This window comes from Haemaphysalis longicornis, unplaced genomic scaffold (assembly GCF_048455015.1).
Source record: "Haemaphysalis longicornis isolate Haplotype H1 unplaced genomic scaffold, Haemaphysalis longicornis Haplotype H1 scaffold_4, whole genome shotgun sequence".
NCBI lineage: Eukaryota > Metazoa > Arthropoda > Arachnida > Ixodida > Ixodidae > Haemaphysalis > Haemaphysalis longicornis.
Genome location: NW_027526361.1, coordinates 132464179 through 132490175, shown reverse-complemented (window position 1 = coordinate 132490175; position 25997 = coordinate 132464179). Strand labels below are relative to the sequence as shown.

Here is a 25997-nt window from a genome sequence, read left to right as displayed (position 1 = left end):
CCCCAAAAAAAAAAAAAAAAAAATGAACGAAATGCACAGCAAACGTTTACCCGTGCCTCTTTAAACCAATCCTCAAGAATTAAATTCCAAGACAAAAGCTATCCAGGCTCAGTTTACAACACAAATTAGTTACCGGAAACCCATTGCGGTGTTTCGCAACTAGAAATAAAAAGGATCGTTTTATTACATCTGCAACAGGGCAACTTCATTTGCCATCTTTATGGTTCATAAGCGATATCATGCAAGAATGCAAACAGATCTTCTTGTTCTAGGCACCTGTTAGATTTTAAAATGGATGCAATCGGTCAACAGTGCAGTCGTAACAAAATCTATGCTCAGTGTAGGTCCCAGAAGCTTGGTTTACACACTGTAAACCTGCTGCTCATTTTGCAAGTCTAGCTAAACATGACATGTTGGTTGTACTGCGCGCGTTAGCAATTTAATTCGCAAGTTCACTTGCGACGAAAGCATTGAATAAGTGACTGACATCGCTAAAATTTCATTTAACTAGGGCTGCGCGCAAAAGACCCGTTATAACAGTTGCATTTATATCTCTGCACTGGTTAAAATTCAGTACTTTTATGTTGCCTTTCGAACGCACAAAAAATATCGTAAGCTCCAAGAAAAAATGTAGGGGACGTTAAGTAGTGTTACCATTTCTGCGCTCCCACAAATACAACAATGAGTCATGCTACCAATGAAAGCGATTGAACCTGTTGTAAACTGAATTCCAGAGATTGAAGCTTCCTCATTTGTTTCTATTTCTGCTTTTATTGAAGGCTCAAAGCCATAGTCTTGAAAGATCGAGCTTGCTACGAGCCATGGGGTACAGCTTTGTTGTCATTATTTCGGCCGTTCTCAGATTCCCGATGGGCCGCTGCTTTTTTGTTTGTGTGTGTAGTAATGAACTTTATTACCGCTTCCATGCAATACATTGAATGTTTAGGAACCGAACTACAGCATACTAGTCTTCTCTGCGCCTTTCGTGCTCAAATACGGCACGAAAAGGGCACAAAGCGCGCCCACAGTGTGCATTCTCCTGGGCCGCTCAGCGGAGCAAACTAGCAGCGTGAGGCTGTCGCCACCTACATGTCGACCTCGCGACGAATAGGGTGTCGCATTCCTAATCTCTGTTTTCCTTTTCTAGAGCTTATTTAAGGGAAGTTGGTGTTACAATGATGTTAATTTTATTCTATCGAGGCAATCTTTCGAATCAACCAAAGTTGCATTCTGTTGCCATAGCCCCTTTAACGGGCTACAACCATTGCGTGAAATGTGGTCACAATGTTGTAACAGTGTGCCCTTCTCTGAGGCAACGAAACGTTAATTATGCCCTGGAACACCCCTCACGTTTTCAAAATGCTTTCATATCAGAAAGTAGTCAATAGTGAGTTTAGGGGTTAAAATATGGGGTCAAAGAATGCCTCAGCAGAAAATTACTGCTCTACGCTGGAATAACATAGTGCTGAAGCGTGCTAATCAAGATTTTTTTCACTTTCCCAATTTTGGCATTTGTTCCACGCTCGACGTACTTTCTTGATGATCTGTCGCGGGTATTTGCTTGCTTCCCAGTGATTGAGCAATGAAGGCAATCGATAGCAACTTTCAAGAAAATCGCAACAAAGGCAAATGAGAAACTGAAAGCCGTATCTGCTGCGACAAGCCAATCACATAGTAGCGCCCTGTGCTGCCAGTAACGACGGCACTGCTTGAAGGCACGAAGGGAATAGGGAATTCGCTTATTGGTGGCGTTGCAGGGTTCCTTTAAGCAATGTATACAATGGAGATTACGTTATCATCTGGCAGATGTTTAAATTAATGCTCATACTTATTAGACATGTGGCATAATATCTTAAACCAGAATATCCGATATTCTTTATGAGCTAGCAGTTTTGTAGCGCTAGCTTGCTTAAAGGGACTCTCTAACATTCCCGAAAAGCGCTTTCACTCTTCCTTCGCGTCTGGCCGCATTTTGAAAGCTACGTGTTTCGCCAACCCGGAGCGGCACTGCGTGATTTTCTCGTCGCAGCCACTGCGCTGTTTGTTTCTGCTTTGCTTTTCTGGCAGTTTTTTAAAGCGGATATCGGATGCGTTTATTGCTGCAACTGAACGAAAGCCGGGCAATTGCCGCTACACCCCTGTAATGACGTAAGTCGAGCGCTCGAAGAAACGCCATTACCGGGAAAGAGAGAAAATTCTATTGAGCAAGTGTTGAAATTATCTGATGAGCACAGAGCAGTAATTTTTGGCAGAGGTACTTTGTGATCCCTTATTCTATGTACTAAGTCTGTTATGAAAGCATGTGGGATGAAAGTATTTGGAATCATTTGTTGAAAGCATTCGAAAGATGAAAACATATGAAAACATGTGAGATATAAAAATGTCGAAAAGAAGTGTTGCGAGGTTTGTATTGCCACACGTTCCCAAGAACGACACAGGGTTCCTAACGAATAAAGTTTATCGGAGTGAACTTGTGCTTCGCGATTAACTTAAAGGGGTCATGAATAAAAAATGCAAGTTTGGTAACATTTACCAACTTCACCACAAAGTTCAAACAAATAATGCAGAAATAAACCAAAACATGTGAAGCAGTGGCGACTCTCCAGCCACTTTCCGGGAACTTTTATAAGAGGTCACCGAATGTGGTTTGTGCGATTCGCGGACGCCGACGCCAAGCCGGAGCCAAGAAATATGACTGCGTAACTGTAGTGGGGCCTCGAGTTTCCTCTGGTCGTGTAATTTGAATACGAACGTGCAGTTAAAACACCAATAATTATGCTTTATTGCTGGCAAATATAACGTCGCACCTGCTCGTAATACGTCCCTGCAGCGCAAAATTTGAAAGTTCTTCAAGATTTTTTGCGTTTTTTTTGTGCGTTTAAAAAGCCTTTAAAAGCATTTGTGTGCGTTTAAAAAGCCTAAAAAATGAAGCTGAAAGTGTTACCAAAGGCTAGTTGTGCAAACTGGAACAAAGCTGTATTTTTTCTTAAAAAGAAGCTGAAGCGCTTTCCAAAAAAATTGAGTTAGATTAACAGTTATATAGTTTCTTGCGCGCTGATTCCGAATATCACATTCAAATTTATCGTACATGAGTCCAAGTGGCATTTATTTTGCAAAAAGCGCGGCCCCGTTTGAAAGACGCGCGCTTTTCGTCTTTTGACGCCCCTGATTGGTTGCGCCCGTCATGACGTCAAAGGAGGACACCCTTCGGCCGCGCGGGTTGTCGGAAGCATTGCAAACGATCGCACGGTTGCCTTTGCGGCAATTTAGCTTGCAGTTTAATTTTCGCACATGACTGGAAGTTTGTTTTATAATTTCCCGTGCCGTTGGTTCAATTATCCTGGAGCTTAAATTTGCTTTACACGACAGAGAACCCCAAAGCAGTGACTGTGACGTCGACTAGTGGGTTCCATCAAAATATTTTTGAATTAGGCAACCAGCATAGGGGGATTTTATACCTTATGTTAATATTAGGTACTGCCTTAACTGTTCCTTATTATACACGAAAACTATTATGCCGAAGATTAATGGGCGTTTTATAAACAATCTACCAGCGAAAAGCACGTACGTGCACTGCGCGAAAAAATAGCGTTCATGCGCTGTAAACGCAAGTGCGAGACACATCTTGCCGGTACACGCATAAACCAACAAGAAGACTCTGCTTCCGCATTTCCTTTGTTCGTTGTCGCCCACCCCAGCCCCGTTACTCATACCCGTACACAGACCCACACGCGCGCGCCATTTCGGCAGCGGCACTATGGCGCCTCCGCGATTGCTAGCTGCACTTCGATTAGTGGCGTCTTACTGCTTCACATGCATTCATTCTGAAAACAGTGCAGCATACTAGTGCCTGCTCAGCATTTTTGGCTGTAGTAGGGCTTGATTTTCGCTTGTGCGTTGCGCATTCTGCCACAATATTACGGCTACCTCGTTATAATTAACAGACCAGTCGGACAAGGCAGTTACGTTGTAGTTACGTTACTTTAGGTAACAATCACCAAACGTTTGTGATAATGAATCGCTAGCCTGTTTCAGCATTTCTAGATTTAAGCATTTACCGCGCTAGTCGGACAGAGGCCGTATATTTACTCTTCGCTCCTAATTTTTTTAGTATCATCATTATATATATCACCGACTATCACTGGAGCACACTTGAGGTTCAGTGACAACAAGTGCTTGCCAGGTTATAATATGCAGCCACACGGAATCTTGGGCAAAAAATTAGGCCCCCGCAGTCAACACAAATTATGGCACGGTGGTGGTTCGGAGTGGTGTTTTTCTTTTAAATTCCAGACAAACATCACCTTATCGTGACATGTATACTTGCAAAATAAGTAATCTGGTTGTCTTGGTTCTTTTACTTTGTAGGAATACTGTTTACCTCTTAGCCGGGAGAGAACCTTCTATCAGGACTGGCCACTTGTTTTAGTTTTTCCAAAAAATTGTTTTTTTTTAACACTGTCCTGAGCCCATAGGGAAAGAAAACCGACGCTTTTAACGAAACAAGTATTTCCTGAACAAATGTGACTTGGTTTCTGGAATGGAACGAAACATCCCCGGCCAAAGTACAGCAGTATTCCCCATCCTTCCTAAATCTAGAATCTAACGTGAACATTCACGTCCGTCGCATTAAAAAAAAAAACGCATTGGAGCGGTTTACAAAGCATTTAACGTAGTGTAGTATATTCTCTGTCATCAAGCACAGCCACCTCGGCTGTCGCTTCCGTATGTTATCAAGCATCCCGGCGTGGTATTATTCTGCTTAGGAATACGGCATGATAACGTATGCCTCGTTTGGCGTTCGTGCATACTTTTTGAACACGAAAATTGTACAAATGAGTGCTATCAACCACAACAACAAGTATCATTCACAAGGAAACACGGCTAAAAGAGCATGGCCGAGGCAGCCGATCCGGCCGGAAGTCCAGGTATGACGTTTTTCAGCCGGTTTTCGCCCGCGCTCTTCGGTCTTCCGGCATCGCGCGGCGAGATGGGGGCGGGGCATCGGGCCACTTTTGTCTGCTCATTGCGCCGCTTCTATTGCATGTATTGCGAAAATATTTCGTATACATGAACTATTCAATGTGTACTTGCTGCTAGTCAACTTTTCTTTTAATTCTAAAACCGCTTCACCTTCCCTTTAATGACCCCTTTTAAGCAAACACACGTGAAAGCGGTAGTCAACAGTGACGCGCACAGGCGATGGTACGTGAATCGATGGCGGCTGCGGTATCTCTCCACGAATTTATTTTAGGGATCTTGTTAGGAGAAACATCGAATTAGATCGAGAACACTGACCATAAGATAGGAACAATGTCGTATGGTAGCCACAAAGCTACAACCTTTCCCTTTCAAATAAGATTGCCCGTGGAGCCTGCGGAAGAGCAAAATTCGCACTTCGCCTGACACACCGGTAAGATACCTGAGCCTGGCCGCGCGCTGATAATAAATAAGCAAACAGTTTAAAAATTGTGGTCCGCTGCATTACCTCCTGCCCTGTCAGAGTCCATCGACCTCATGCTAAAATACAATCGATGTCGAAAAAACTCAAAGTCCAATAGTCTGCCGTAATAAGGCCTCAGGCGAACGATGTTTGCGACTTCTGCCTTTAAGGGTCGTCGCGATGCCCCATTGTCCCCGTAGACGAACTGGCCAACACGACATTGATTTTTGTACGGTCCGAAATATTGACGCAGAAGCTTCTCGCTGGAGTTGTATTGTGGGATTAAGGCAAAACGCCCACCAGATCTCTGTTTTTGTGATCGGAAAACCAGCGTCGAAGTTAGCAGGAACAGGCATTCCCCGGCTTCGGGTTCATTGTATCACACTAAACTTTTTTACACCCTTTTTGGCCGAAAATGGTGTAAAAATCTTGTCCCATGGCTAACACCCTTAAAAGGTGTTTTGACAAAAAAAGGGTGTACGGATGAAAAAAGGGTGTTGAGCTCAACACCTTTAAAAAGAGTTTTGAGGATGCTCAACACCCTAAAAAAAGGGTGTTGAGTCTCACACCTTTTTTTTGAGGTGATGGCATGCGCACAGGCAATGTCAAACGGCGGAGCGCGCAGCATTCAACACGAACAGCCAATACGTACAAGTTACAGTTGGAACACGGGATGCAAGCGGTACAGGGAGTGCATACTTACTTAGCAATACATGTGCTACTCTTGCTTTTATACCCAGCAGAGGGAAGCCCCCAGATGGAGTCGGTGGGCTTGTCGCAAAAAACTGATATTTTAGCGCTAATTTTGGAAGTATGGATTTTACTACGAGAATATACAAATCTGCACGCGGTTTTGAAAAAATTTTTAATTACGCGGTAGTTTTTCTGATCCGTAACTTATATAATTTTATTAAATACCATACAAATTTTCCCTGCCACCTCAACACCCTTCAAAAAGGGTGTTCATAATTTCAACACCCTTTTTCCCAGAAGGGTGTAAAGCTACAAATTAGGGTGTTCGAAACTAAAAAAAAGGTCATAAAGAAAAAAAGGATGTAAGGAAAGTCCGCCAACGAAGAAAAAAGGTGGAAAGACCTCCAATTTTGGAGGCATTTTGTACCTGTTTACACGGGTGGACTGAACATTCTCTACAAGCGGGGGGCGGGGGGGGGGGGGGCGTTGTACCTCAGGATGTTTACAGCAATATGAATTTGCATAATTTATTACCAGTGAAGCTCTTTAAGCTTCAGGACATAGTTTCGTTGGCATTAGCAAAAAAATACAAAGAAAAAGAACTGGGGCACCTGTAAAGGGTGCACCACCGCAGATAGGGTATTATAACAGTGAAGTCGGCTTTCGAGCTTGTTCGAGTGTAAGCACAAGGGGCGTATGCGTATCCGCACCTCTTACTGTACCATTTCAAAAGTACTAGCCTTTTTTGGATTCTAAAAGGTAAAAAAATTTGCGCAGCTTGCAATAGTGGTGCAAGGCTGGAGAAACAGCAACGCTGGGGGCCGACCTACCTTGTTTCCCTTTTGGATCTCCTGGCAATGGGGAAAGGGGGGGAAGGGGGGGCACACTGGAACAGCCTTGTAAAATCCGGTTAAACTTGGCCTCATCCCTCAGCGGTCATACTGGCTTAGCAAGAACATTGTAAAGTTTAGCAAACATAACAAAACTTAGCAACACCAGAAGAAACTAGGTCGACCTCCAGCTCCACGGTTCTTTTTTTGCAACTGAACACCTATTTCACACCGTCTCAACAACCTACAGAAAGCCAAGCGTGTTGCAGTTGGTAAACATCCTTTTCGCCACACGACTACAGTATTCTTAATTTTGAAGTTTCAAATTGGTGCTTCACGTGCCAACGCTAAACTTGGGGCATGTGGTGCACCGAATAAGGAAACGAGCGATCATTGCATAAGAACAATTATTTTTTTTTGCGTTTGGAAATTTCTTGTGAGTAGAGCAGTATATGAGGGGATGTCTTCTTCTTTACAGTGCTATTATGCATCCGAACATGGCCTTATTCAATGAACAGCTAAACACCTTTTCCACACCCTTTCAACACCCTAAGAAAAGCCAAGGGTGTTGAAGTTGATCAACACCCTTTTTTTCAAACAAAAAGGGCGTAGAGCTAGGAAAAGGGTGTTGAGACTTAAGAAAAAGGGTGTAAAGGCTTCCCAACGCCCTTTTTCTACTTATGCTACACCCTTTTTGGCTAAAAGGGTGTAAAAAAGTTTAGTGTGTACGCACGCGAGCAAACTTCTGGGCGTTTTCTACCACTGTAGGTATCCTTAGACGTTGGCGCTGTGGTCATCGTGTGCTAGGTGCGGCGGCAAGGCCTTCACCATCGTCGCCGACATTCATCCGTAGACAAGTTCGAATAGAGTCCTCCTCGTAGTTTTTTTGGGTAGCTGTGTTGTGCGCGGACGTTAAATAAGGAATAGTTTTGTTCCACGCCTTACGTTCAACGTCTACTTACATATATAACAGATATCCGGCATCGTCTTGTTCCGGGGTTCAGTTAGTCTGGTTGGAGGTTTTGCGTCGTCGTCCTTGTGTTAATAGTGCTACTGTAACACAAGACGCCTTGCATAAACACTCCAGCCCTTCGATCTCCATGGCTTGGCCGTCTGCGGCTCGTTGTCCCACCAAAACGTGGTTCACGAAAAAAAAAGGTGACTTCTTGTGTTGTCCTCTTGGGAAGTGCAGGTGTGCTTCAGTAGCGTTTCACGTACTCAGTGGCTACAACAATGCACCTGCTTGTCGGTTTGTGACTGAGGAAGCTGGCCTAAAATGTCCATTCCCATCTGTTGGAAAGTTTGATGGTACGGGGCTGGGCTTCAGAAATCCGGGGAGTCTCGTCGAAGGTCATCTCCGCCGCTCGCAATCACCGCCGCTTCACATGTAGTGAGTGAAGTCGGATGTAAGGCGCGGGCCGGGATATTTTATCTTGATCTTCCACTGTGTATGGGCTGTGCCGAGGTGCCCAGAGGATGGCTATTCGTTGCAAGCTTCCAACGTCGTCGCTATAGACGAGAGAGATGGGGCCCTGCAGGCCTGCTAGAGCATTGTCCATGACTTTTTCAAACATTGCTAGTGCGGTGGTGCAGAGCCCAAATCGTATTACCATGAACTCGTGCGCTCTGCACGGCGTTATAAATGCGGTCTTCCCTCGGCCTCTCTTGTCCCCTTCGATTTACCAGTTACCGCGTTTTAAATCCATCGAAGCGGCGTTCTTTACGTGTCAAAGGTGGTCTTTGGCGTCATCGATTCGTGTGAGTAAGTACACGTCTTCTTATTGTTACTCTAGCGACGTGTGACTAACACAAATAGGCTAACTTGCCCCGTCAGTGGGTGCGTACGCCTGCCAAGCGCCTTGCGGGAAACCCAACTTTATCCACGGGCTTTCATGACGACGACGATGATGATGATGACGATGATGATTATGATGATGATGATGGTGGTAGTGGTGGTGTGGGTGGGGGGGATGATGATGCCCCTGACTTGTTTGGCAGGCAACCAATCGTAGGATTGGCCAAGGATAAAGTTTTGACTGTGCCCCTATAGAGGTTTTAGGGAGTTATAGATAGACCCCTTCCCGAATATATCCCTTTTCGGGCGCAGCTTTAGCTCGCCGTTCGCAGTGGCGCAGGCGCACGCACACGAGCGACGCTTGATATTACGCCTTAATTAGAGCCAATCAGCGTCGTCGTTCACATCACTCCACACCGCGGGTGCGACGCTCGCTCTCATTGGGCATTTCACCTTTGGGCTGTGAGGTTCAGGGATCCGCTTCCAATATTTCACGAGGTCGTCACTCACTATCTTCTCTTTAGGAGGGTCTACCCACCCCCCCATACAAAGCTTACTCAGTCTGAGTCGTGAGCCTTGAGAATGCTCCAGACGGGGTCCTTCGTTCGCGGTGCAGGTTTAGTCACTTTGCAGCCAACATAGACCCACACTGTGCGGACTGCGGAAAGGCGCACCGCTCGTTAGATGACAGGCTCTGGCAATGCCCTGCAATACGCGACGTTTTGTAATAACAAAGAGGATTGGGAGGACGCCCTCAAAATCAGTGACCTCTCCAACTCCTGGCTGTCCAGAGGGCCTACAAAGGGGAGGAGGGCCACGGCCTTCCTGTTCCTACGTGGGAGTGGTACACACGACCTCAACGTAGTTCCTCACGGCCAAAAACTAGAAGTTCTTTGTCTGTCTTTCTGTAAGCTTCTAGCGCGGCCTTTGTAGGCCGCGTCTGGTTCGCTCCGCTTAAGAGCGGTAAGCCATTGAAGAACGCAAACGTTTCCCATAATCACAGAAAAATGATCTACAATAACGTAAGCCAGACTTTTGCGTTCGGAGAAAATTCACCGTAATCAAAGGGCACCGTTGCGCTCGATCGATTGTTTCGCGCTTTCATATCGGGCACTGCATTTTGGTTTTGGCAGAAGTCTTTGTTTTCGTTTTGCGGTCAGTGCGTTTCGATCTTGGTCGTTTTCCTTTTCACTGAGGTCAAGCTTCCGTACACTCTTGTTTTTTGAGGTATGGGATTATAAATGTTTTTGTTCAACAGTCGGAAATCAACGTAGAAGCATAACGTGCCATAACTGGAAACTGAACAAACGGACGAATGTGAGAAACAAATACGAATGTAAGAAACAAATACTGCGCTTACTCACAACTGCAAGCTTATTGTTTCAGCCCCAGTATAAATACGAACGTTATTAAACAACTAAGAAACAACTAAGAAAGCTGTCGGAAGTGCAGAGCAGTGATTCGCCATAATGGTCTGTAGCGCGGTAATCCGCTCAATGCTACCACCCAATGCAATTCAAATTTCCCGCGTTAGCAGTGCTCGGGCGCCCCCTACCTGAAACTGCGCCAGCAGGAGTTCTGTTCTTTTTGTGCTTGCTTTTGCTCCTGCACCTGCCGGCGTTGCACTGCCACTTTTATTACGCGTCTGGAGCGATGACCAGTACGCTACCGGCGGGGTGTTCTCCTCTCCACGTTCTCGGTGTTTATGTTAGGAATTTGTTTCCTGAGCTTGGGGGTATTGGAATGTATTTTAGAGGTCGCGGGTTCAGATCCCACACGGTGGGCATTTTTTTCTCCAGTTTCGGTCTTTCAAAATTTTTCATCTGTTTCAACTATAATAAATGACCTACCGCATTGTCCCCTTTGCTTTCTTGGGCATTCTTGACTGACAATCCTCATTTCTGTCTTACTTCAACGAGCCCCTCATTTCCCCGTCTGATTCGCTACATGCACAGCGAGGGTCTCTGTTTTGGCAGTCTTGGTGCCATAGGTAGCTGAAGAGGGTTCAACGCTGGTCGACCCCTCCCGAAATGTCGTAGACGCTCGAGTCACGGCCCGGAAGTTAAAAAGAAGGTCGAGTTCACCCCGAGTAGTCCGAGTGGCGCTGGCTACCACCCCCAAGTGCAGGACACAAAAATACCTTAACATAAATACCCGAGAAAGTCCTGGGGAAACAGCCCCACCGGTAGCGTAGTGGTTATCGCACCAGACGCGTACTCTGGAGGTCACTGGTTTGGATCCCACCCGGCGGGCATTTTTTCTCCACTAATTCCTCATCTTTTTCAATGATAATAAGTGACCTACCACATTCACATCTTTGCTTCCCCTGTCATTGTTGACTGCCAACCCTTATTTCTAAATGTATATAATATATATATATATATATATATATATATATATATATATAGAGAGAGAGAGAGAGAGAGAGAAAGAAATGCCGGCAGTCTACAACGCCAAAGGAGGCATAGGGGAATGGTTAGACTATTTTTTACGGGTAGTGATGTTACATTATTTTTTTTTATTATTTTTTATTATTTTTTAATAGGAAATGAGGGGCTCGTAGAAATAACACAGAAATAAGGGTTGGCAGTCAAGTAAACCTCGGAAAGCAAAGGGGAGGATGTGTTGGCTCATTGAAACAGAGAAAGAATTTGGAAAGAAATAAAGAAAGTGGAGAAGAAATGCCCGGCAGGTGGGATCCGAACCCACGACCTCCGGAATACCGGTCTGGTGCGATAACCCCGACGAGCCCCTCATTTCCCATTCTGATTCGCTACATGCATAGCGAGGGCCTCTGTTCTGGCAGTCTTGGTGCCATAGGGAGCTTAAGAGGGTTCAACGCTGGTTGACCACTCCCGACATGTCGTAGGCACTCGAGTCACGGCCCGAGGGTTAAATAGAAGGTCCCCTTCACCCCGAGAAGTCGGAGTGGCGCTGGCTGCCACCTCCAACACAGGAAAAATTACATTAACATAAATACCCTAGAATTGTGGAGGGGAAAATCGCCCCGCCGGTAGCGTAGTGCTTATCGCACCAGACCGGTATTCTGGAGGTCGTGGGTTCGGATCCCACCTGGCGGGCATTTTTTCTCCACTTTCTTTCGTTCTTTCCAAATTCTTTATCTGTTTCAATGACCTACCACATCCTGCCCTTTGCTTTCCGATGTTTTCTTGACTGCCAACTCCTATTTCTGTGTATTTTCCACGAGCCCCTCATTTCGCATTCTGATTCGCTATATATATATATATATGCAACCTATCCAAGCGCTGTTTTTAAAAAGTGGTTTTGGTACCGAAATCTGCATACTGTGGTGGCTGGCTGCTGTTGTCACCGATACAGGAGGGAGCCAAAGTTAGTCCATAATAGTTTCATCTACGGAGCAGCTTTTTATGGCTCCACCGTTTCCTGTACTCATTTGCAAGGGAAATGAAGTTGATTTGATTGATTAATTGATTGATTGATCTAGGCGGCGAAGGAAACAACAATATCACAGCGGGCTCCTCCGCACGTAAATGCTAGTTATTTGGTGTGCTATATTTCCCATCTCAACGTTGTTAATTATGATGGCATTGCTGCAAATATTTCCGAGGAATCTGAATATATTGTCTCAATACCAGGTATCGAACAAGCGTAAACAGCCTAGAAAAGCGCAGTTGCTTCCTTTAATTTGACTCCAAACTGTTCCTCAGAAATGCTTAACATAAATCATATTGACAAAAGATGTTAATTTCTGTTCAAAGCGTAATTGTTTAGCGCCAAAGCGTAATTGTTTTATTCCCAAAGATGTTTTTCTTTTACGCGGTGCCGCTGCGACCCTTTCTAAATACACTTGTGGGCCAAGTTTACCGCATTTAATTTCAGGTAGAGTAGACTAGCCACAAGGCTTCGTGCTGTTCGCGAAAGATTGAAATTTCAAACTTTTGGATGTTTAGCGCGCAGTAGATAAACCAGGCTATGAGGGGGGCCGTAGTCGCAGGCTATAAATAAGTTATTATTTAATTAAATATTAAAAACACCTAGGGATCTTGATTGTGCTCCGATATTTTAACACACGGGTGTCTTCGAGTTTCGCCTCCACCGAAAGAACGGCAGGTGCCTCCTGGATCGAACCTGCGGAAAATGTTGCGTTCAGCTCTGGTGTCCCTCGGAACGTACCTATTGCGCCTGTTTATTGTCCACCTTCAGAACGTATTTCAAGGCACATTTAGAAGGAAGACCTTATGGCTGCAACCTTGTATTCGTAGGTGCCAAATGGCGATAAAATTTAGTCAAAACCTTCCTTTATGAAGGCCAACACCCGGGTGATTCTGCGCGGGAAAATAAACATTACTTTCACTCCTTACTGCTGCTACCCCCTCCCGGTGTTCCAGGGAGGCGAACCGTTGTTTCGACACCCATTTACATTCACCTTTAACGTGCCTCAAACTTTTTCAAATGCCCGACTGCGAGACATTCAAATTGTGAGTGGAACGTATTACTTTGCATTTGTAAGTCGACGTTCAAGCAAATGTTTTCGGGAAATTGTAATGCAATGTTAATTATCACTTTGAGATAACATATTTGCCCAGCATGCAAATAGATTGCAAAACCAGTATTTTGGAGGCTTGAAAAGCGCAGGCACGAACTTCGTTTCACTTGTTTGTCTCTCGAATTCTTGTAGGCCATCGTGAACCAACATTGATGTTGTTTGCTAATTATTTATAGCTTGTTTTATGTCACAGGAAGAGTATGTATAATAGCAGGCGGACAGCGTTTTAGCTACCTATTATGTAGGATAGATGATCACATTATAAGCCAATATGGTCCCATTTCTACGTAAGAAGAGTTTATATAGGCCCTTGCTTTAACGTACGCATAAAAGTTCAGATATTACTTCACCAATACCCCCTCCCCCTGTTTACCTGTATGGCTAAGGCTTTGTGCTGTTGAGAAAACGACGCGGGTTCGATTCCGGCCGCGGTGGTCACTTTTCAGATGGAGCCACAGAACAAAAACGCCCGTCCATATATCCACATTGCGGCTTAAGTTAAATATCCTCCAGGGGGTCAAAATATTAAGTGCAATGCACTTCTTAAGCGACCCTGAACCTGCGTCCACCGGCGATGTCCGCATAACATACCCACGTGGGGGATTGGCCAGTTAAGTGCGAATGCACTTCTTAAGCGACCCTGAACCCGCGTCCACCGGCGATGTCCGCATAGCATACCCACGTGGGGGATTGGCCAGGAATCGGGCGTGAGAAGGGCTAATGCACCCGCTTAAAGGAGTACTGACACGAAATTTCAAAGCTGAGATCCGCTCTAGCAATCAAGTACAACGACAACACAAATAGGTGTCTGTGAATAAATGCATCTTTCTTTCTTTGTAGTTGTGTGTGTGTGATCTCTCTTTCGCGAACATTACCGAACCGCGCAAATTCAACTCGTGCATTCGCACTTTCACATTCTTCCCCTCGGGGAAATGCGGGGAATTTTTTTCCTGAGCCCTCTACTATGCACACGTCATAGTCGAGCACACGTTATAGCTTCGGCGCGTTCTAACCCACAAACGTGAAATATTTAAACACATCAGAAATAAAAGTTTGTGATACATCACTCAACTCTAGAGCACCTGATAAGTGGCTTTGACATGAACCATCATATTTACCCTATGTGCGCATGGTGGATAATTTATTGACTTCCGGTGTTGATTAAGATCGACATACTAATATATCTACTGTATGCCATAATGCTCAAATTCTTATATTAGCGATGTGCATGTCTCCTTGCAGTCTACCTCGGACCAGGATCTGCTAAAGCTCGTGGTCTTTGCTCCAGAGCCTACATGATTGTCCGTAAGTGCTCTCATCTCAATCTAAAAGTTGGCGCAGTGGTGCAAGGCTGGAGAAACAGCAGAGCTGCGGCCCCTCTCCTTTCGTCGGAGACCCGGCAGTTACACCTCACATGAATTTCCGAACTTGCCGATTAAAGTTTTCATGACTAGCTGGCGCGGATCGTCTTGTCCGCAGCCTATCGCATCCCTCCCGAGGTGGACCCCGTAAGCACGCGCGAGAAGTCGAGGCAGTGGGCTTCGCGAACTAGGCGTCTTTAGCGCGAACTCGGTGTCTGTGCTCCCCACTTCAGGCGCGAACGCATGTTAAGTGGCGAGGGGGAACATCACGCGAGATATCACCCCACGAACTCTGGACATAGGGTTCTCGAAGGTCGACCTCGCCAACGCCGAGCGCTCCTCACGAGACGCACGCTTATGTGTGCTCGATATTTTTCTTGCTATTTCTTGCCAGCTTCTCACGTGGCGCAAGCCTGAATGACGCCGGGCACTCCTCATGAGGCACATGCTCATGTCCACTCGGCTGGGCTAAGTCGTCTGGTATCACTTCACGATGGAACTGAAAGCTTAAGGAGCTCTGCTGTTAAATCTGTTAGGACAATACAATCTTATACCACAGTGGTACTTTTAATGCAATATGTGGCACTGGGTTATGTGTGGAACAGGAGGGGAAACACTTTACATAAAACTGGGTCTAGGAAAGAGGGGGGACTGAGGATGCGATGTTCTCTGCGACCTGCACTTTAAGGAAAAATGGTAGAGAAAGGGAGAAAAATGCATGTTTTCTCCCCCAGCCTAGTGAGTGTCGCCCTTTAGCTCATGACACGTAGCACCCTCTGTACGGCCTCTACGAAACACGGACATGGGGAGCATACTTTCTGCCCTGTCGTCTGCGATCTTCCGTCGGCGCCGACGCCAATAACGAAACGGTTCTTCGTTGCGCAACGGCTTTCGCCGATCTGGCGTACGTGATTATTCTGAGCAGCATCGCCCCTGCAATGTGGTGCTTCCTTGTCCTCTCACTGTTTTTTATCAACTTGTGCTGGCCACGCAAACGCACGGTTTTCCAGCCGTGCATACGGCGACACTGGTACGATAGCCATGTAGTACTTGACCACTCGAGGAAGGGTTGGCGAACTCAAACGCATGGTTTTCCTCAACTGCCACAGCGTTGGGCATATGGCTAAATATTGCCCCAAGCAGCCAGTTTGCCGTAAATGTGGCCACATGCATGCCGATGATGACGCATGTGAGCGCACACTCTTCTCTGTTGCCTGCCAGAAAAATGGGCACCTTGCGGTCAACCCCACATGTCCTAGCAAAGTGGTTTCTCAGAAGTCTAAGCCGGAACGCAAAGCAAACTCACGGCAGAAGAACAAAGAACCGGGTGTATCTTGGTCCGACATAATACGTGGGCACGGCTACACTTCGAAGACATCCAGTCAACCCACCAACCAGCCTCCCTCTTTGTCGTCCTTAGCAATGTCAGTCAAGCGATTCTAGCTTAGTTGGAAAGCTTACGTCATGAAATGCAACAGCTACGGGCGGAAAACCACCGCCTCAAAGAGGAGTTGGCGGCACTTCGGCAGGGTCCGCGATTTTTGCAGACTTCGCTATTGGCAGCCTCAGCAGACACCCTCAAACAGTCTACTGCCCGGACGTCCCGCCCAAAAAGTTCCTCGCGTCCGAGCCGCAGCAAAAACGTTAAGCGCACACCTTCTTCCCAGATGGCGCGAAGACAAAACGTAGACACGTCTGAGGTGATGCAACTCTTGGCACTCATTCGAGGTGACCTTCAATGGGAGCGCCTCTCTCGCCAGGAAGCAATTGATAAAATACGCATTCGGTCGGAAGAGCACCTCAAACAAGCCACAGCTATGATTCAGTACCTTACTCGCCGGACATCTGAGTCTGAATCTTGTGAGGAACCGCCACAAAAGGTTGCGCATCCCAAAACTGGTCCGCAATGAAGCACTCGTTGCAGATCTCACAATAGAACTGTCGGAGTTTCAATCAGTCCCCCCTATTCTCAGCAGTCGCGTCGGTCAAATTTCACCCCTCATTATACTCCTCCAGGAAACCCGATGCATCCCTCGCCTATCTGGGTACACCACCTATAGCGACCAAAGTATTACCCATTCCATCCGTGGTGCTTCGTCGACTCCTGTAGGACAGGCAGCGGTTCTTATCCGCTCGGACGTTGCCAGCCATCAACTCAAAGTTTCCGGGCAATGTACAGCAAATCCTGAAGCAGTCATTGTGCACATTAGATTACCAGATGGCAGGCCCCTCGTAGTCGCTTCAATCTATACCGCCCCGTGTCAGGCTCCCAGAGAGGCATCCTGTATGACTGGCTGCACCACCTCGTTTCGCAGTTTCCCCGAACCCAAATCATCGTGGGTGGGGACTTTAATGCTGAGAGCACAACGTGGGGATATGCTTATACAGGTTTGCGTGGCACACATCTTGAGTCCACTATTGAGGAATGCGGTCTTACTCTGTTAAACGATCCTGGCTCATTCACCCGAATAGGCCTACATACTCGTCAAAATAACACCACACCAGACCTCACCTTCGCTACCCCTGGCAGTTCCCGCGACTGGAATCCATATAACACTACGTGGGGCAGCGACCACTTCGAAATACTTATCACCCTCCACGGAAAGCGACTCTGAGCAAAGAAAAATATTCCTCATATTAACTGGCAAACCTTCCGAGCAATAATCTCCCTATCCACCCCAACGACGCTGGAAGAGTTCATTGCCACCTTGCAAGACGCCAAGGTTCAGTCTGGTGAAGTTATAGAATGTGACGCAACAACGGCCTCTCTTGCCGCACACCTTGCCAACTTGCGGAAGGGTGCCCATAACCTCACTACTCGGTACCTGAAAAGTGGTAAAAGGCACAATGATCTCCTTAAAATCCGGCACCAATACAAGCTCATACGCGAGTATCAAATCTCTCTCGCTAATGAAAGCTGGCATAATCTCTGTTCCAACCTCGGCCGTGAACGTGGCCTAAGCAAACTATGGAGGGTTTACCGAGGTCTCTCCGGTAAAGGCAAACGTCGCTCTACCATCATCACCACACTCACGCTACAAAATCCGCCTGACATTGTGGAACATAACCTCATCTCCACATTCTCCCCACACGCCTCCTTTGAATCCGCAACCACCCCCCTTCCTGCCAATATAATACCATCCCGTGATAAGGACCTAGACAGCCCTTTCACTCTTCCTGAACTTTTAGGCCGCTCTTCACCAAGGCAAAGTCCATTCAGCGGCTGGCCATGATGGTCTAACATGGCAGCACCTCCGTAACCTAGACGAGAACACCCAGCTGGTACTTCTTGAGATCATTAATGACCACTGGGCAACAGGGACTGTTCCCGACACGCTCAAGTTGACCTTGGTTAGCCCTATTCCCAAACCCAACAACGATACGGCTCAGCTCTCTAACCTGCGCCCCATCTCCCTCACGCCAACTCTGTGAAAACTCACCGAAAGAGTAATCAACTACAGAATGCAACACTATCTCGAGTACGTACAGCCCTGGTTTCATCGATCTCAAACTGGCTTTCGTCCGCATCTCAGCACCCGCGACTGCCTTTGGCTCCTCCGCAGAGACATTACCGTAAATTGCGCACCGGTAACCTGGACTATGTTCTAGCCATCGACGTGCGAAAGGCGTTTGATAATGTCAGTCAAGCCGCCATCCTTACCGAACTGGCTGCTGCATATCCAAGCCACCGAGCTCAAAATTTGATAAAATTCTTTCTGGAAAATCGGCCTATTCAGCTTAGTGGCACGCACCCGGGATGGCACCCCAGAAACTATTTCTTGGCTAGGGGGTACCCCAGGGTTGCATCCTCCGGCCCGTGCTTTTTAATTTGCAAAGACGCGAATCGCTCGTCAGCTAGAGACCGATACCACATCGCGTTTTGCAATCTACGGTGATGACCTCACGGTGTGGACTCAGGCAACTGACTATCCGGACGTCGAAAGTATGATTATTGAACCACAAGCAGCGGCTGCTAGTCTAGCCCAAAGCCTCCCTTCACGTGGGTTAGAGTTAGCTCCCGGCAAGATAGAGTTTCTACATCGTTCATGGGCTACATGACCCGCCATCTCACTTTCATCGTGTTATTAGGGCCGAAGCTCCTCTTGCTCGGGCCCTGTACCGTCCCTCGATCCAGCTGTACACAGCACCACGATGATGATTGTGGCAGGATCCCCCTAGGGATTGGCCAACCAAAGATTAGCCGAAGAGGTCAAAACGTTCACACGTACCGGGGGTACGCGACACAAGACGCTCTGCAGAAGCCGACGGTCAAGGGGCTAAAATGTCGCGCACCGAATTCGCCAACTTACCCATGGAGACTCTCATCGTCCTAAACAAGCCCTACATAATCACCACAAACATCGACGTCGTCGACGGGCTCGTCAACGGAGCGGTGGAAAGTTTGACGTGTCGAGTCTTTATATGATGTGTGGGCGAATGTTTCACGGTTTTACCGATAAGCATTTTAGCTTCGCCCCTCTCATCATCGTTCACTTCGTGGAGATGGCGGGATTTTTTTTTTCACGGGCGTATCTCGACAAGATGGGCGCAGGGAATAAAAAAAATTCCCCCCACCACCCCGAAGGGAATCGTGAGGAAATGCGAATGCATTTCTTTTGCGCGAGAGTGCGCGGATTTTATAATTAATGAGGAGACGATGATTTGTAGCGTAACCATTTATTTAACACCTGTTTGTGTTGTCATTGTACTTGACGGCCACGATCACTGCCTTGTGGTCGGTAAAGTGCACAGTCAAAGGGTCCTTGAGAAGCATGCGGGCGTGGGAGAGTGGGGCGAGCGTCGAGAGGAGAAGCACTGAAGCACAGCACCTACCATCGCCTACACTCTCCCACACACGCGGGAGCTCCGGCGAGCTCCCGCGATGCGAGCGCCCTCACACGCCCGAGCGCGCTCTTCCTCTCCACTCACTCGCCGCTGATCCGCCCGCACCACCTGCTCCGGTTGCTAGGGGAGAGGAGGAGCGCGCGCGCTCGCAGCTGTTGCTATGGGAGAGGGGTGAGAGCGGAGAGATAACACCTGCGGGCGCGTGGACGCCGCACAGCGCCTGACATGGCTCGACTAAGAAATGCATTCGCATTTAATACCAGCGCATGGCATTTCACTTCTAGTACGCCAATGTGCTAAAGCCTGTGGCCTCCAGTGTTCACGTAAAAAATCACAGCTCCTTGTCGTCCGCCCTCACGCCGAACGACACATCAAGGAACACATTCCAATACTCATTGATGGCCAGGCCATCACTCCAAGCCCCAGCATCAAGATCCTGGCCCTGCATCCCCAGGCAAACACCAAAAGTGGCGTATCCTTGCAGCGCCTGAAACCCAGCATCAATCAAATCATAAATATGATCAGGCGAGTTGCCACAAAGAAGCGAGGCCTCATAGAATCTGATACCTTGCAAATAATTCAAGCTTTTGCCCTCTTGAGAATCACTTACGTCAGCCCCCTGTCTTCTTCTCGGCAAGGAGGACATAAAGATGCTTTATATAATGATTAGACAGGTGGTTGAGGAGGCCATTGGTCTTCCCCTGAGTGCGTACACAGAGAGGCTGCTTAGTACGGGTCTTCACAACACGGAGGAAGAACTGATAGAGGGCCATCTTTTGAACCAGAAGCTCCAAATAAGCAGAACTGCGGTGTGTCGCCGCATCCTTCGCGAGATTGGCTGGGCAGCACAGAATGTCACTCCCCTTGATGTTTTCTCGCACTCTTGGCGAAAAGAAGTAAACACGCTCTATTTGCTTAGAAATATGAACCCCTGAAAAGACGAGGCGCGCCGACAAGCACGGGCTCAAGCGGTCAACACGACCCATGGTGGGTATAATGCAGTTATTTAGACTGACGCCTCCAAACACCGAGGGCAGTAGTACGCCATCATCGTGGCTACTTCCAAAACCAACCTCCTTGCGTGTGCCTCACTCAAGACTCAAGACATGATGGCAGCAGAAGAGGCAGGCATCGCCTTGGCTCTCACTCAACAAGGGGTTTGAAGGTTGTAACCGTTTCCCAACAAGACTACCGGAATTACCAGTCCGGTTGGGTGTCCCGACGTGCACTGTGTGTGCTAAAAATCCACTTCCCAAACAATTCCATTCAACTGATCTGGACACTCGCTCACGCTTCCATCGAGGGTAACGAATAGGCTCACCAACAAGTCTGCGGTTTTACCCCCGTGCTATGGAGCTGCACCAGGACAGACACCCGCTTGTCTCATTCAGGGACATAAACCAGTGTGGCGAGTAGGGATAGTTGGCGTACCTGCATCTTGGGGAACAGCGCAACACCAGAAGAGCGCGAACCCAGCATTATCGCCTTCAGAGAGACCCTACCTTCTTACCCTGACGGGTTCAGAGAACAACAAACTACCCTACGGCACATGAAATCGGGCTCCTTCCCACACACGACGCGTTTTCACTTAATGCACCCGAATTGCTAAGACGCTGAATGTAAATATTGTTTAGAAGTAGGAACACTCCGCCACATATTTAGGATGTCCGGGTTTAGCCCTGAGCCCCATCCTCTTTTTCCGTGAACTACCGAACAAGAGCAGTGGGAGATGCTGCTGTCCAGCCCGTCTGCCTACCCAGCTTCAGTTGGGGGACAGAGCACAGGCGGCGCGGACTGCATATGGGCTTCAGTGATGAAGGAACCCCTCACCTGGGCCGCACTCTATCGGCCGTTCAGAAATCTGAAAAAAAAAGGCCGCGTATCTGCTCCTTTCGCTCCAAATGTCGACAAAAGACGATCGTCTTTATCGACATTTGCCAAGTAAAGGCCTCCCTTCGCTTTCCCGCTCACCTCCCAAGTTGTTCCTGTTGCGTCGCGCTGCTGCCAAGGTTAAGGGGCCAAAGGTTTGCTTAAATCATTTTACATTAACGCGTTCCACTGCTCCAGGCCGCGTGTCTCGATGCCAACGCTGCCGCACGGCGGAGACGGGCGTGAATCGAGGTGCCCTACTTTAACGTTCATATAACCATGTTGCCGTACTCCACGTGCGTTCCAAGCAGAACGTGGAACCTATCGAGTGGAACCTTTTGTAACTGTTGCCGGTTGACTCCTTAAAACGGGGCCAGAGCTATAGTGGCCCGGGCGACAGCAGGCAATGGCGGAGTGATTTTTTTTCTCCAGTTGATGAAGTATGTGATTTCGCAAAAATCCAACATGTATGATTTTTTATAAAGGGTAACTGCAAATATCACTTCTGTAATAATTTGTTGCCTGATATAAGCGTAATGCCTTGTCCTTCTTCAACAATGTTGACAAGTATGAACATTACACCAGTCTTAGATGGGTAGATTTAGCTGTGACTATATAAGACTATTGCGCAAACCTTGTTTCACTTTGGCCGGGTAGCTGAATCAAGTCACAGACAGACAGACAGACAGACAGACAGACAGACAGACAGACAGACAGACACACACACAGACAAACAGACATACAGACAGGCCAAAATTTCTGGGTTTAAGTAGCCTAAGAAAGACTATCGTCTTTAATAAAAGTACGTCTTCCTCATCTCGCTCCTGCCCCTCCTCCTTTGTCTTCTCGCCCTCCTCCACCGTCTCGGCGGCCGATCTCGTCGCCTCCGTCCGCGGCAGCAGAGATGTAGAAGTGAGATCGTCTAACACCGGGTTTGAGCTTCCGTTAATTTTATAAAAAAAGTTTCCACTCATGTTCTACACCTATACAACTCAACCAACCACCGTTCATGCATCATCATTCATTTAAACTTACCAAGGATATCTCTGGGAAGTAATAAAGGGTGTGGTTAAGTTCCTTTCACTTCTCTCTGGTGTCACTATTTGTAGTGCTACGTGAGTGAATGTAAGGGACGTCGCATGGGTAATCGTTGTGGGTGTGTGTTTTACAGCTTTACTTTGCAACCACATTCACCGGGTTGATTTGAGCGAATGTTTTCGCTTTGTACACTCCTTTTGTGTGAGTGAGTTTCCAAAATTATGTATAGGTTTTTTACAGTTTTTTTTTCATTTATGGATGAGCCGATGAAGCCCTTGTTTTACGTCGTTAATCGCCACTTACAAATATTTCATTCGGTAGAGCACTCGTCCGTGAAAAATGAAGTTGTATGCGTTCGCTCCCCGAAAACGAAGTTTCCTGGACTGATCTCCGGAAACTTTCAAGTTAATAAGAATATCCTTTGCTTCCCCTTACCCCACTGGCCAAGCGACCCGCGAAAGCACATGTATGATACGTCGCCATGCATAGTAAGTAGCTTGAAAGATGAGATCGATAGATGCTGGCAAGGCTGCTCCTATATCGTTCAGACTTACTTTCGTTTTTTCCGCAGGTAAAAGCTTCGGGTGCCCATTCGGCTCCGGCGAGTGTTCGAAGTTCTGCAAGGAGGCGAAAGCCCAGGAAGGAGGATACTGCGCGGGAAAGTTGAAGGAATCCTGCGTCTGTTTCAAAAATTAACGGCCGCTGAGGGCCGTACAGCGAAGTTGAATTATATGTTTATTGCTCCACTGTGTTTACTGAATACATTAGGAGCTCTGCATTACGCATGTTGTGTAGTCGGGATGCAAGAAGGGGGTGAAATTGCCAAAGAATTCGAGGAAGTACATAAATAACTTACTATCGAACGCCAAAGTTATCTAGAAAAATAAAGATAGTTGATCCGATAAGCGGCGGTCATTTCTTTCCACTTTTTTTTCGGTACGCGCAAAATTGAGACGCCTGTGTGTAGAGGTTAACATCCGGGTTTCCGGATGTTTCCGGAAACGCGGGTTTGGGGGCCCGTTAAGATCCAGTTGCCCTAAATTCAGTCGTTTCTCTCCATTACGGTGCGTCTAAAAGCGCAGGTGTGGCGTAGAACGCAAAATTCCCAAAATGTCGAAATTATGTAGCCGATACACACGAGTAAACGCATGTTCGAAGAAATCTATTATTATTATTTAAAACATATGTGATCGATGAAAGTCAATTTTCTCGTTCACATCACCACTGAAGGGCAACCATACGAAACATTACCAAAACTTATATGCCTGGTTTCCTGAGCGAGGTTTCCTTAAACGGCTGTACTCTATATGAAAACCACAGCAGTACCACATGATGGCGACCCATAAAATAGTTGTCATTTGTCATTAACCTCAAGTGATCGCACTCTGACGGACTATATAAGCTGGTGTTCTTTAAATGCATGAACAAACGAACGAGCATACGAACCGGTTATATAAGCGCAAACAGAACAAAGCTATAAGACAAGGATGGTGTGTAAATGGTCACTGCAGTAAACTTGAAAAACACCTGCTTTTGTTTGCATCGCATAGATTGGCTCAAATAAACACACTTAGTATCGTTTGTCCGGTCGATGAAGCAGTATTTAATTTCTAAACCCCGGACGAAGAAATACTGCCATGCGTAGTCTGCGGCGGCCGTAACAACAAACAGCAGCGACGCATATTCGACGTGCGATGGTATCGGACGATGTCCGGATTGGAAATTAAACCATTTGCAGTTTCGCTTTCGTCCTTGAACAGTGGGCATGCAAAGTTGGTGTTGTTAGGGCATTCGCGATATTTCAGAAATCGACATACCCCGCTTCGTTCATATTGTCCGCTGTAGATTACGTCATATAAGCCTGCCAGCGCCATTTACAATCGTAACGTTCCCTAGCCGAGCATAGCGCCGTGGCTGAACGCCATCCCTGTCATTGGAAGCGCTGAACTGCGAGGCTCTTCTTCCCCAACTTGGGAGCTTCCCTGGCCTGTGCTTGTGTCCTGAGAGGAGCGTTTGCTCCAGTCTGACAATCGGCTAATTCTGCGCTGTGCCCGCAAGCTGTCGATGTTTACGTCGTCACCACGCCAACGAGACCTTGCCACTGCGAGTTCAATCCCATTGGACTGATCTTGGCGCAAAGGGAGAACTTGGAGGCAGCGGCCAACACGACGTTCAACATTCCGCATGTGGAGCAGCTGCTGAAGGAAAAGGTGGTAGAAGTCAGAGGCGAACATTGGCGGAAGGCTGGGAGGCATGTACAAACACTCCAGGCGGAGTGACTACATTGAGCCAATTGTCAACTCGACAGAACTTCTGGCGACGCCACTGCTTCTGACAGCGATGTCTCTGGTGTTTGGCCTGTTGATTAGCTTTGAAGAGGACGGCAACAGCACTTGAAATGGTACAACCACTTCCGACAACAGCGCCTCCGGTTGCTTGTGGTGTTTAACACACCGAAGCTACACCTCCGCTATGAGGCCTAGCGTAGTGGAGGGGTCTGGATTAGTTTCCCCCACGCGGGGATTTTTAACGTGCGCCAAAATCTCGACACTCTGGCTTTTGTATTTTCGCTTTCGCTTTTTGCCTCCATCAAAAAAGCAGCCATTGCGGCCAGGATTGAACCCGCGTCCTTGGGTTCAGTACCACAATGCCTTAGCCACTTAGCCACTACAGCGGGACGACGACGTCTCTGGGGTTGGCCCTGTAAATGAGGGTGACTCTCCACCGTCACCATGATGAAACAGCTTTTTTATGTCTACGGAAGCTTTGCTTGGAGGCATTGCTCATTGATGACAGCCATCCCTGTGTTCTCTCAAAAACTTCATGAAGCTATGGCAATAAAAGAGTGTCTTATTAAATAGCAACACAGTGCACTCCAATGCGTTTGGACACCCCAGAAAGACAACCACACCTTTTGTAGAAGAAAAAAAGCGCACCAATCCACTCTGCGAATGTTCTTGAAAAGCAAAGCTGTTAGCGGCACCCACAATGATTACCCATGCGACATCACCCAAATTCACTCAAATTCTACAAATAGTGAAACCAGAGACAAGTGAAATGCACCTAACCTTAGCCTTTATTACTTCAAAGAGATATTATTTGCTAAGGATAAATCGATGCATGATGCATGAACGGTGGTTATTTGTGTTGTATTAGTGTACCACATGCGTGAAAACTCTTTTTATAAAATTAAAGGACGCCCAGACCCTGTGTTAGACGATCTCCCTTCACCGACTCGGCTGCCGCCCACAAAGGCGACGAAATCGGCGAGAAACGGAGGAGGCAGAGGAAGAGCAGGAGGGGAAAAATGTTTATTCATATTTCTGAACGGCCCAGAGGGCGGGCAAGGGGAGTGGTTCCTTCTTTACTAGAGCCCATATGCATCCCAAGCCGCCTGTGCTCTGTCCACCAGCTGAAGCTGGGTAGGCAGAGAGAGCTGGGCCGCAACATCTCCCATTGCTGTTGTTAGGTAGTTGACGGGAAGAAAGATGGGTGCTCAGAGATGAAGTCGCACACATAGATTATGTGGCAGGGTGTTTTTACTGCTGAGCAAAATTTACAATCAGCGTCGTAGCGATTCGGGTGCATTGAGTGA

At 47.2% G+C, this 25997-nt stretch overlaps 1 protein-coding gene across 1 annotated transcript in view; it reads left to right on the top strand.

The window, feature by feature from the left end:
• Positions 1 to 23264, top strand: part of LOC144180575 (defensin-like) — a 127433-nt gene extending 104169 nt beyond the window's left edge. The window contains exons 4-5 of the mRNA XM_077708904.1: positions 14532 to 14594; positions 22974 to 23264. Coding sequence (XP_077565030.1) covers positions 14532 to 14594; positions 22974 to 23098 — 188 coding nt within the window. The 3' untranslated portion in view covers positions 23099 to 23264. The remainder of the gene's footprint in view (positions 1 to 14531; positions 14595 to 22973) is intronic.
• Positions 23265 to 25997: the final 2733 nt, after the last annotated feature.